At 41.1% G+C, this 13,194-nt stretch overlaps 2 protein-coding genes across 3 annotated transcripts in view; both read left to right on the top strand.

Moving 5' to 3' along the window:
* ppp2r2ba (protein phosphatase 2, regulatory subunit B, beta a) overlaps nt 1–5,600 on the top strand; it is a 45,848-nt gene extending 40,248 nt beyond the window's left edge. For both annotated transcript variants that reach the window (XM_023419346.2, XM_023419347.2), the window contains exons 7-10: nt 421–590; nt 1,172–1,263; nt 1,372–1,495; nt 3,602–5,600. In XM_023419346.2, coding sequence (XP_023275114.1) covers nt 421–590; nt 1,172–1,263; nt 1,372–1,495; nt 3,602–3,757 — 542 coding nt within the window. In that variant the 3' untranslated portion in view covers nt 3,758–5,600. The remainder of the gene's footprint in view (nt 1–420; nt 591–1,171; nt 1,264–1,371; nt 1,496–3,601) is intronic.
* Nucleotides 5,601–7,600: 2,000 nt separating this feature from the next.
* On the top strand, nt 7,601–9,812 carry gpr151 (G protein-coupled receptor 151). Its single transcript, XM_023419361.2, has one exon. It carries the CDS (start codon nt 7,809–7,811, stop codon nt 9,147–9,149), a length of 1,341 nt encoding a protein of 446 aa, XP_023275129.1. The 5' UTR covers nt 7,601–7,808; the 3' UTR covers nt 9,150–9,812.
* The last annotated feature ends 3,382 nt before the right edge of the window (nt 9,813–13,194 follow it).

Raw genomic sequence — 13,194 nt, 5'->3', positions numbered from 1 at the left:
GGGGGGGATGTTGGGGGAGAAGAGGAGGAGGAACAATAACTCGACAGCTAACGATGGAATGCCTGGCTCTCATCCCCGGGGTGTTGGCCTGCACACAGATCAGCAGCTGCCAAAATCAATATGAATCATAACCAATATTTACCCAGCATGCTGACCCACGACTGTCTCCCTAAACACACAGAGAAGTAATCCTGTGAAGAGATGCAGCTGCCGCAAAAAACCAGGCATTGTTGTGGGTGTTATTGTTCGCTAATGACGGCCCCACACCACACAAACAAAATCTACTTTGTGTTTTCTCGCTGTGAAAGATTAAAAGACTTGCATAAGGAAGAATATCTCTTTTAAGCGGCGACCTCCTATGGTGTGAAAAAGTGTTCTCTCTGTCAGAAGATGACTGCTTTTTGCTCTTTTCTGTCGTAGACTTTGAGGAGCCAGAGGATCCCTCCACTCGCTCCTTTTTCTCTGAAATCATCTCATCCATCTCAGACGTGAAGTTCAGCCACAATGGGCGCTATCTGATGACAAGGGACTACCTCACTGTCAAGGTGTGGGACCTTCAAATGGAGAACAAACCACTAGAGACATACCAGGTATGGTTTCATCATGCTTTTATGCGCCCGTCGGAAAGCCTCCAAAGATAACTCTCAGCTGGTGAAGTTAGTAGATAACAGTTAGGCCTGGATCAAATCAAAACTTATTGATTTTAGACTAATCACTCAATATAATCGTGTTGCACTGTCAGTGTGTCATCCTTAGCGATAACCCCAGGAGGGCTTATTGAGCAGACTGTCCGTAAGAGAAGACGGATAGTGTCAGTGCTGATGCAACCTGAAGGGCAAAACCTCCCACTGTGTGGTCACTGGGGTCAGATCCACACCGTCTGATCAGGGGACGCCATCTTAGGGCAGGTCATGATTGATAAGGCCATCAGCTGGACTCAAGGGATTCTCTATCCAATTCCAACTCCGCCTCCACCTGCTACCTAACATCTTAGCATAGGTCACCAGGTCTGGAGGGATTACTGAAAGTGGAGCATATGGTACTGCAGCTTATGGTTGTGTGGTTGACGACCACTGAAAGGCAATGTGACAAACTTTAGGTGCTTGAAAACTGTGATCATAATCCACCAACTGGTTTTCCATAATCATTTTTTGTTTGTTTTTGTTTTCAGGTTCACGACTATTTAAGGGGCAAACTTTGTTCTCTGTATGAGAATGACTGCATCTTTGACAAGTTTGAGTGTGTCTGGAATGGATCAGACAGGTGAGACCACTTATCCATCCATCCATCCATCCATCCATCCATCCATCCATCCATCCATCCATCCATCCATCCCCCAATAACCCTCCACTCTCCTCTGCTCCTCCTTAGCGTCATAATGACCGGTTCCTATAACAATTTTTTCCGAATGTTTGACCGTAACACCAAACGTGACGTCACACTGGAAGCATCCAGAGAAAACAGCAAACCCAGAGCCATTCTCAAGCCTCGCAAGGTAAAGCAACTCTCATCAACACAAATGAACCTACATCAAGTCAAAGATAACTCTACTTGGATAAATGCTGAAATGTCTTCAAGAATAGAATATTGATTTTCTAAGTAATTTTTTACTCAAATTTTTTACTCAAGAAATTCAGAGGTTGCACCTCCAAAAATGTGAATATTTGCCGATTTCCTTTGTATTCTATGATCGTACACTAAATATTTTGGAGTTTTGGACTGCTGGTCAGCCGGGCTATAACCTTGATGACTGGGAACCATTATAGCGAAAATACAGAAATTAGAATTACTTATGATATTATCCAGTTATTGCACATACAAAATACACTTGTCTTAACAGTGCAGAACTGTGGGAATTTTATGCACTAGGTATGACTAATAGTAGGAAAGTGACATGATGCATTTAAAAATTAAATATACTTTATCCTTAGTAGAAGCAAGTATTTGCTCAATTCAGAGAGAGAGTAGGGTATGACATGCAACAAAGGCCCACTAATAAATATTTTTATTTTAACAATGGATCAAATAACTATGTGTAATGTGAAAGTTATCAAGAGGTGAACACAGAGAACATTATCAGCCCAGGGTTTTGGTTGTACAGCCCGTAACTTTACTGTTTTGGTTCACTCTCATACAATCCCATTTCATCACTGCTGTATTCAGTAAACAAAGCTCTGATGAAGCCACTGTACAGAAGTGTAGTGAACATGGTGGAGCGTTTAGCTGCTAAAGAGCCACATATTTATCTCAGGGTTAAGTACCAACACACAGCTGAGAGAATAGTGTGTGACCACTTCATTTTTAACTGGCAAGAAACATGACACTGAATGAATGATAATATTGTTCTGTGTCTCCTGGATGTGCAAATAGGCAACTGTTTGTTAACACATTTGCCATATTTACTCTTGTGTCAGTGTTATGTTTGAGAGATTCTTCTGCTGCCCCCAAGTGGCCAAAAACACTAGTCACACTACTATTTCTACACATTTGCAATTAGAAACATGGTTTCAAAGCTCGCATATTAAGCATGGTTAGGATATGTGTGTTATTACTCTTGGTGCAGATATCTGTAATAGTCAATTTTATATTAATTGTTTAATGAATTTATTTGAGTGGTTGTCCATGGGAAATGAGCAAAACATGATGAAACATGATATCATAAAAGCTACAACTTGGTGAACAGCTTCCGCATACTTCAGTGCATCACCTTCTCAATAGTGGTAACAATAGCACCGCCATGAGGTGAGAAATCAGCTTACAAATATTGCAAAAATGTATTTGCAACTGAGAGGTGGAGAAGAAAACTGGTGTCTTTGGATGATGCTGAAGAGACTGATATAAACAATGCCTTTTGCATCATCAAATTTTCATAGGCCTACTTTTGATTCCCTCTCTGATGTCTTTATCCAAGCTTCACCAACTTGATACATATCATGTTCAGATGAGCCAGATATCACTTAAGATAAGAGAGTCCTTTATTAATCCCACAGTGAGGAAACTTGCAATTGTTTCTTCCATGATAGGCTGACTGAAAGCTTCATCCAACCGCAACCAAATTTCACTAAGTGTATAGAGTAGGAACATGAATCAAGCTGTCGAATTTCATGCAATTTCGCCACTAGGGGGCACTATGGTAATAAAACAAATCTTACTCAAGACAAATAACTACTGAGATGCTGATGGCTGGAAACATGGTTCCACTCGGTCATGTCAAGCATGACCAGAACATTTAAACAGCTTGTTGATATCTCTAATAATAAATTGGTTCAATTTTTTTAATTAATTGTGTATAAAATCACTAATATCTGAAATTTTTTGAAGGCTACAGAAATGAAACTTCTCAGACTACTGGCCCATGATGAAATTCCTCACATGGTCAACAATTGTTGTGTCCGTGTGGCCAGTTATTGATGTTTTTTTACTAATACTTTTATACCTATATTTTTTCATGTATGTTCATGTCCCTTGCTTTGACCATGAAAACGTCCTGAAAAAGTCAGAGGCAGCGACTGCAGTAGATTCAACAATCACAATTAGATGTTCTAGTGTACACTTTAAAATCACGTCTTAACGCCTCTTTATCCCATCTGTTGTCCTCCAGGTGTGTGTAGGTGGGAAACGCCGTAAGGATGAGATCAGTGTAGACAGCTTAGACTTCAGCAAGAAGATCCTACACACCACGTGGCACCCACATGAGAACATCATCGCTGTAGCTGCCACCAACAACCTCTACATCTTCCAAGACAAGGTCAACTAAAGGGCAATCTGCGCCCTGCTGACCCGTGGCCCCCGTACATGTGAGGGGCTACAGGGAGAGGAAGGGTTGGAGAAGTAGAGATATAGAGCCCTTATCTACATCCTTCTCGTCCTCTCCCTATGTCTTGTTGCTGCTGGTCTTCAATTTTGCAGCTCGGCTGAGTATCCAGTGTCTGAAGTGGACTGTATGAATTTTGGGAAGCGGGGAATTGACACAACCTGGATACAACCTGAGGAAAAAAAATTCCTTTAAAATCAAGAATGGACTGTCATTCTTCAATGTGACTTATACTTTAATTTATTTAGCCATGCGGACATCTAAGGAAGTGAATTGCATTTACGCAACAAGAGGATTGCTGCATGAATAACATGATGTAGCAGCCCTCTGGACCCTGAAGAAAGGGGCTGATGTGGGTACACTCGACACAAAATAGAGCACACAGACAGAAACCAAGCTTACATGACAGTGGCTCACTGTCATGTAGCAACAGTGCCCCCTCTCTTTCACTCTGCTCATGCTACAGTGCATGTGATCAAAGTTTTGGACAGTGTAACCTGCCGCAGAATTCCTACAGAAGAGGAAGAGACTGTTAACTCTGACCCCAGAAACTAAGTGTTTCTCTCTGCCTGTGACACAACACGGTCAGTCTTTCTAGCACCAATTCTGTGTCTCCCTGCTGAGACTGCTGTAGTCTGTAATGTGAATGAAGCCCTTCCAGGCTGTGTCAATGGGTTTATTTAATGCTGTTGTTTTATTGAGTCCTTCTCTCGGTCAGTGAGTCTGTTTAGAAGCTGTGGTGCCTTCTTTTGGTATGTGGGGGTTCGATGTAGTGGGCGCGGGAGGGGGGAGGGGACTGAGTACAAGGCAGGAGTGCGAATGTTTAAAATGAAATGTTAACTTAGGAAGTTCTTTTGTTTTTTGTTTTTTTCTCTCTTTCTCTCTCTATAAACAAAAACAAAAAAAGCTCCACTGAGGTCCCAAGTGGAAAAAGTGCTTGAAGCGGTGTAGTCATGATTACATTAAAGCACTGGCTACATGCTTGTGAGTTCAGGGGAGGACGCTGTGATGTGTACAAAGTCATTGTTGCTCTTATCACATAGCAGTCAGTCAGATGTCATCAATTTGCCAGAGACACGACAAAGCCACAATAAAATATTTTTGCAAGATTCATGCTGAAAAAAAAGAAAAATACTGCATCGCTCACCACGTTTATTTGGATAGTGCTTAAAATGATCTGTAGATGGTAAAACCGTGACCTTTTCATGTCCAATATTACTGAAAGTCACCTTCAGATTTCTTGGCATAAGATAATGCTAGCCTAGCTCTTGAACTTGTTTTTGCATGCATTGGATCTGAATCTGATGAAGCTGATAGCCTGCATAAAGCTATTTGAACATCTACAGATCATCTGAGGCACTATGCAAAATGTTTCTTGCTTTGTCCAGAAGGAGCCAGTTTAAAAATGTTTGATTTAAGATTGCTGTGGTGCCTGTCCACGTTCCTCCTCTTGGTGAAGATGGGTGACGTGAGCTGGTAGCAGGTTGTGTTTCAGCACTTGGCTCTCTGATCTCACTTGTCTCAGATTTGTGTTATGAGCCAGCTCCTATAAAGGAAAGCAGTCAAAGGTCTAAATGAACTCTGTGAAATCAGGGAATTATTAAGTGTGATTCCTTTAAACATTAATGTCTTCTAGACAACCTCCTTTGTGACACTTCTAATTGAAACAAAAAAAAAACCTTTTATAGCTCAGAATGTATTGAAATGCAATTAATTACCATGCAGTCTTTATGCTTACTGGACTTTCTTTGAATAAAAAAGAATAAAGATGTGCGACTTCAAATCATTAATTGTTGGACTTCCTCTGTTAAGGGTGTTGACTCAGTTGAATATACAGTGGCAAGAAAAAGTAAGTGAACCCTTTAGAATTATCTTTATTTATGTATAAAATCTTCAGATCTTCATATAAAGTTACAATGAATAAAGCTGTCTCTGTTTTAACTAATAACACACAAATCATTGTATTGTTCTTGTCCATACTGAAAACATCAATCAAATATTTACAGTGTAGGTTGGAAAAACTGGGTGCACCCCTACGTTAATGACATGAACAAAAGGTAACTGGAGTCAGGAGATATCAAACCTGGAGTTGGATCAATGACACCAGATTGAAGGTGTGGGTTAATGCAACTCTGACTTATAAAAAACACTTAAGACTTGAGACTTTCATTAGTCCACAGTTAGACAAACTGACCATAAATGGGGATGATTTAGTTCTGTAGACAGTTTCTCTAGAAGTGATGGCTCAGCTGAGATTACTCAGGAAGCACAATGCAGAATTATCAGTAATAAAACAAAGAACATCAGACTAACAGCTGAAGGCTTGAATGAAGCATTGGAGCTTGATAACATATCTGTTCATTAGTCTACAATACACAGTCATGGTGCATGGTTGCATAGAGCAGGTGGAAGCTGCTGCTCTCCAAAAGCATCATCACTGCACCCCTTGACTCCACACTACTGGGAAAATGTTTTGTGGACTGATAAAACTAAGGTTGAACAGTTTGGGAAGAACATGCAGCACTAGGTATGATGGTCACTGCACACCAACATGAAAACATCATCCCAGAGGTGAAGTTTGGTGGAGGGAGCATTGTGACTTGAGCTGCTTTGCCGGGGAAAATGAATTATCAAGCTGAGTGATGCAGCAGGACAATGACCCTAAACATCAATGAATCATGACTTCAAAGAAAAAACACCTGTTGGATTGTTTAATCCAACAGATGCACCGTGGAGTGACCTGAACAGAGCCACTCATACCCAACATCCTAAGAATATGACTGAGCTTAAGCAGTTCTGTATGAAGAACACTCCTCCTGAACACTGAGGAGTTCTGATCAGCAGCTAATGGAAATGCGGCTTTGAGGTTTTTGGTGTTAAAGGAAGTTCAACCAGTTATTAAATCCAAGGGTTGATTTACTTTTTATACCAGTATGTTAAATGGATGTGTTCAATAAATCCACAAAAGATCATAATTGTTTGTGTGATATTAGCTTAGCTTGTCTACATTTGTGACTTAAATGAAGATCCGATTACATTTTATGACCAATTAATGCAGAAAACCAGGTCATTCCAAAAGGGTTCACATCCCTTTTCCTGCCACTGTAAATCTAATGTATCACATCCTGACTATGTTCATTGATGCTTATGGTGCAATGGCGCCCTCATGTGGACGAGAGTAAGACATGTAAAGGCAGTCTCGCTCTTGTAAAGGAGGACACATGATTTCCATTAACTGGACACAGTTGGTTGATTTCAAATTACTAACAACTGTCACACTTTTCTTAATTTCTTCTTATTACTACACTTATCATTTTAACAGCAGAAAAAAACGCTTCCAAATGAAGGTTGCTGACCCATCCAAATAGCTCATACAATAAACAAATGACAAGATCCATCTGTGTTGCTTTTGTATGCTTCAAATGTTGTATTTCCTGTTTTATTTGTAATAATTCTTAAAATACCATTGCTGTAATGACTGATTTTGAGTTAAAAAAATCCCTAGCATCAATATCTCTTAACTCCGCAAGAAAAACCTTTTTGTAATGACCACTAATTCACAGACATTTACACAAATTAGACATCATACCACATTCAATATGAAATTCATATGTCGTACTGTGCACATTATGCTGAGTTTCTCTAATTGGCCCTGTGAGGCTCTGGTCTACGCACATCTTGTCAGCTGGGGACAGCAGCTGTCAATCAAACAGCATCTTTATAACCAGCCACAGAAGCTGCATCATTGCTTCTCGGGATATATCCAGAGACAGAGAGGAGCTCCACTTTGACTACTGATTGTCAATCGATACATTCTCCGAGACGATTATTGTAACAGGTCTAGATGTAGAGTGGGCATTTTTATAGACATATTTTGCCAAGCCTGTCCTTACACTGCTTCTGTGTTTTTGGAAATCTTCTATCCAGAACCTTTTCTCATCTCCTGGCTGCCTTTGACTTTTTCCAATATCAGACCACCATCTTTCAGGAGAGGATGGATAAGTTGAGTGGGAACAATATGACTGTTCTGAACAGCTCCATAGACAAATGGTCCTTCAATGAACGAGGCTCGTTCTATCACCTGAACCCTGGGGAGCTGAGGGTCCTGGTGCCAGCTATCCTGGGAGTCATCTGTATCTTAGGTGTGGCTTGTAATCTCACTGCGATGGTAATCTTGTTCTCAAATTCACATAAGGGCAAACTGTCTCTCATCAACTCCCTCATCTTCAACCTGATGTTTGCTGATGGGCTGGTGCTCGCGTTTGCCATGCCTTTCAGGGCTGCTTCCTATTCCAGAGCCAGCTGGAATCTGGGATGGTTGGTGTGCAAGACGGCCGACTGGTTCCTCCAGTCCTGCATGGCTGCGAAGAGCTTCACAGTGGCAGTCATGGCCAAAGCTTGCTACCGCTACGTGTCCAACCCCACCAAGCAAGTGAGCATCCACCTGGGCTCCATCCTGGTAGTGCTCTTTTTCATCTGGCTGTCCGCCTGCTCTGTCACCATCCCTCACTGGCTCTTTGCTACACTGCAGAGAAAGATACGCGGGGTAGTGTGTGTGCTGATGGTTCCTCCTGAAGCCCGGAATTTTATGACTGTGTACGTCAAAGCATACCCCCTAGGGGTGTACTGTGCACCTCTCAGCTTTTCCCTGATGTATTTCTGGAGGGCTTATGGCCAGTGCCAGCGCCGCTCCAGTAAGACTCAGAATCTACGTACACAGATCAGATCCAGGAAGCTCACCTTGATGTTATTCAGCCTGACTGTGGCTATGGCTATTCTCTGGCTTCCTCAGTGGGTGGTGTGGGTTTGGGAGCGTCATATAGCAGAGAAAGAAATTGAAGGAGCTCAGCCTCTCCTCTCCGCTCCTCCTCTTCTTCTAACCCTCTCAGCTCAGCTGCTCACCTTCTCTCTGTCGCTAGTGAACCCTCTCATCGTCCTCTCCCTCTCCGAGGAGTTCAGAGAGGGCTACAGGGGGCTGTGGAGGCGCCTCACCCTGCGCAAACAACCTCCACAGAAGCCAAAGCCCGGACCTCACAACCCTACCACTCTACAGTCGCCTTGTCCTAGACCAGAGACCTCAGGCCAGCTGAGAGGGGAGAGGAGCCTTCGATCAAGCTCCAGCCAGGTTCCCAGCAGAGACGCTCAACTCCAGCCAGAACAAGGTGGAGGGGGAGGAGGGGGAGGAGGAGGAAGAGAAGCAGACAGGGTAAGTCTCAAAGATGGGATTGTCTTGCCTGATGTGGAGCAGTTCTGGCACGAGAGGGAGACAGGATCGAACACAGAGGAAAATGATCCTGTGCCGTGGGAGCATCAGAGCAAAGAGGGCAAAAAATAACAACCACCTCCCAGCTGATCACAGCAGCTTCATCAACAAACCTCAGTTGAATGGACTGGTCAGTGCTACATCACAATTCATTGGTATTCTGTCAACGGGTTTATGATATTATTCAAAGGGGAGAAGGGAAAAGAGTGTGGAAACAAGTGTGGACTACAAATAGAGCAGTACCATCTGTATATAACATAAACTTTAGAATAATGTATTTTTGTTGTTTGATGAGGACAAACTAGATTATATTATAATAATGTGAACTGGTGGATGTATATATATATGCACACACACACACACACACACACACACACACACACACACACACACACACACAGTAGATGTATATATATTTTCAGTGAATAATAATGAATAAGTAAGTTGCTGATTTCTTGACGTATTTGGACATGATATTTTTAAAGGGATGCTGAAAGAAAATCTCGATTTCCTCAATGTTTTTCATTTTGTAATTTAAAAATGACATCTTAATTGGATGTACAGTAAATGTTAACCTTAAACCTTAAATGTGTTTGGCACTCATGTGCAACCTTTTTCGGTATTGTATATACCCTTTAAGTATTTCAAGGTGATGTGAAAGTCTGCAGTTTTCATGTGAAAGTGAAAAAACTGTTTCCTGTCATCTTTCTGTGAGAGAGACTATTTTGTAATCATTGTGCACCTGAATGACCAGTGTTAACAATAAAGACAATTCTAAAAAGAAATTTAGCTTTTGTGTGATAAAATTGTCATGTGGTGTCAAAAATTGTTCAGAGGAGACTAAAAATACAGAAGCGCAACAGCAGTATAGTTGTACTGGATCTTCCTGTTAGGTTGAAGCAAGAATGTAGTCTTTGCGGTTTCCATTAACATGCTTAATGGGCAATTTTAAAATTTGAACGAGTAATTAATCCAAAAACTAAAATGTATAAAACAAAAAATGTATATGCTCGCATGAGGTGGTTTTTCAGACTATTTGACTAAGCAATATTTCACAAAAGTGAAACGACAACACTAACACTCAAGTCGTGACGCCTGGCAAATCGTGCTCCAGGGAGCCAATTCCAACTGAGGAAGACTGCTGGGAATCCGTCGTCATGTTTAATTGGAACGATATCTCAAGAGAGAAAACCCAGCTTTATTCACATAACATAACTCAATGGAAACACAGACCATTCTAAATTGTGTTTTGGTGTCTTTTCTAAAAAAAAAAAAAACCTAAAAAGAACCAAATCGCCTCTATTTTGTGCTAAACTGCAATTGAAACCTGACTAATGACATACACACATACAAAAACACACAAGTGAATTCTTAATGAGATGAATCTGACATCAGTGGATGGTCTCCTGCTGACATTGGGCCATTAAATATATTTTCATAAGGGCATTCATTAGAATTTTTAAGGGTTCTAATTAGAGGTAAAGAGCTTTCGTCTGAACTCAGAGGCGATTCAATGGACTCACCTCTGTGGGAGTCTGATAAGGAATTCTCTCTTCATTGATCTGAATACACAGGATAGGTCAAAGTCTCACAGTTAAAGGGATAAACAACATGAGAGGAAACTGTGCCAAAGCTGATCTGTGATCGATCTGTCTGTCTGCTGTAACAGCAACCCGGCTGCGATCAGCACTGAAGCCACATGTAAATATTGTTCTAAAGGACCTACTTTTTAAAATTGTACTGACATGACCTAGGTGTTAAACGTAAAGTGAGGTATGCATTATAAAAATTGAAATGGAAGGAGAGCAGAAGAAAATTTAGGATGTAGGAGTCGTTACCTCACACACCTTTTTACTCCCTCCTCTCCCTTATGACATTTTCCTCTCATTAATCATTTATGTTGACCTTTTATTGCCAGAGGCAAGTACCTCAATCAGAGCAACACTTAACTATATAACCCACCATCAGTCCCTGGGGTAGTGACCTGGCCATAAACACGGAAGCCAAAAAAAGCAATTCACTCACTGTTGGACTGAAATGTTAACCTTCACTGTATAGAGAAATTATTAAAGGTAACAGTACAACAATAACAAATGTTAACAATGATGACAATTGTCCCACTATTTTTAACTACTCTGTATGAACACCTCTTGCATTCACTTCTGTTTGACACCTGGCATTTACTCTGGTAAATGAGCCAGTAAATCTGCAACTGTGGGATTTCAGGGCAGAAAGCCCTGAAGCTGCTGATCACTGGCAGCCAACTGGTGCAATCCAGGCCATCAAACATTTGAGATAATTAAATGCCTTTCCTGGGGTGCACCAGCCCAGGTGTTTTCACTTGTTTTGCCTGATTAGGTCAGGAATGTGTGGGAGCTTGACTGATACCTCCCTCTGTTGAATCTTGATTACTTTTACTGACAAGTGTAATGTAGCACTGTGGGATGAAAAAAAGTAAAAAGTAATGTGCCACCTCTATGCTACAAATTTACTGCCAAAGAATACTGTCTTTGCAATTAGTACAAGTACAGTATACATATGTAGCCAACAATAAAATCAGTATACCATTTTGTATGAATAGGGAATGACATAATAGGTATGGTAATGGATATCAAACAAATGGCGATTTTGGAACAACACCATCAATTGCACCCACACCAAGCCAGAGCAAAACGCTTTTCCAAAGATTTAACACTTAATATTTTCTTCTGTAGCTGTCTCACCATTACTTGCAATGTATTTATTCATTTGTTTATTTAAGCTGCGAGTGGCTCATTCAATTCTCCTGAACAACAATGTGCGTCATTGGTGCACTCAGAATTCAGGCATTTGCATATCGACTGTTGAATATACTTAAGTTAATAATAAAAGTCTAAACCTACCTTTTTTTTATTTTGCGGCAATCTACGATTTTGGAAGCCCCTACCCACCGTCGGAACACCATCCCTGGTGTTTAGACCTTTACTGGCTGACTTACATCTCCCTCACACTTTTCTCTAACTTAACACCATCAATCACTAATCAAAACCTGTTGGGTAGGAAAATTGAAGAAGCAGTTCTTACCCTTGTCAACATCACTGTGGTGCCCTTGAGCCAGACCATTAACCCTTGCTGATCCAGTGGAGCTGCTCAGTGGCCAGCAGGTCAGACTGTGGTTGTACCAAGCAGCTTTCAGTTGCGAATGTCATAAGAGCATTGCTGTGAAAGAGACAGATCCTGTAAAACAAAAAACAATAGTAAATTAATTCATAATCAATCAATACGTGAATACATTATATACAGTAAAGATGGTACTACAAAGTGAGTGGTATACTTAGATTTTGCACCATCACTGAAAGCTGTAATGTTCCATTATGAGAATTTCTGAAGACACTGTATATTTCATAAATGTTTAAATTTAGAGGCTCTGAGCCTCTCTAATGGATGACTGTTTTCTGAGTGATCAAATAAAAATATAGCAGATTTCAGGTGAACACTTCAAAGCAACCAAATGTAATATGGGACCTTTAAATATAGTGGGAAGTGAACATAGTGCACTACGTAGCCAATCTGCTGGAGTTTGGTGTCCTCATGTCATTTTCAACACAGCTGCATCCAAATATGACATAAGTCAACAGGTAATAGTTAAACATAGTATTGGTATAATTTTGGAATATTTTTCAGCAGAATATTTTAATATGAAACAACAGAAAGTAAACAAATGAAAACAGGGACTGATTGAGAGAAATTTGGTAAAAAATGGGAGAGAGATAATCAACATTACAAGTGGAAAAACAACTCAGGCTTAATTAGGTCATTATACAAAGCAGGGGAGCTTTCAGCAGGTGAGATCCTCTCTTTACTGCCCTCCTGGCTGTGCCCCCCCCCCCCCACTGTGATGGGAGGCGGGGGTGTCACCCCTGCGTTTTTTATCCCTCAGCCAATCATCATCTCTAATAAATGAAACTCCACAGGAAGTGACACGCCAGCTAACACTAATTATGCTCAGCAGGAGAGGCTGGCTGCAATTAAGCCACACGCTTAAACCTTTGCCTGCCAATGCCTCATCTCCCTCTGAGTCACAGCTACCTTCACCTCCCTTTGGTCCTGTGGAAGATCACCTGGCTCTTCAGTCCGC

This window comes from Seriola lalandi, unplaced genomic scaffold, assembly GCF_002814215.2.
Source record: "Seriola lalandi dorsalis isolate HSWRI2012SDOR001 ecotype SW California unplaced genomic scaffold, Sedor1 jcf7180002054598, whole genome shotgun sequence".
Lineage (NCBI taxonomy): Eukaryota > Metazoa > Chordata > Actinopteri > Carangiformes > Carangidae > Seriola > Seriola lalandi.
This window is presented reverse-complemented; position numbering and strand designations above follow the sequence as displayed.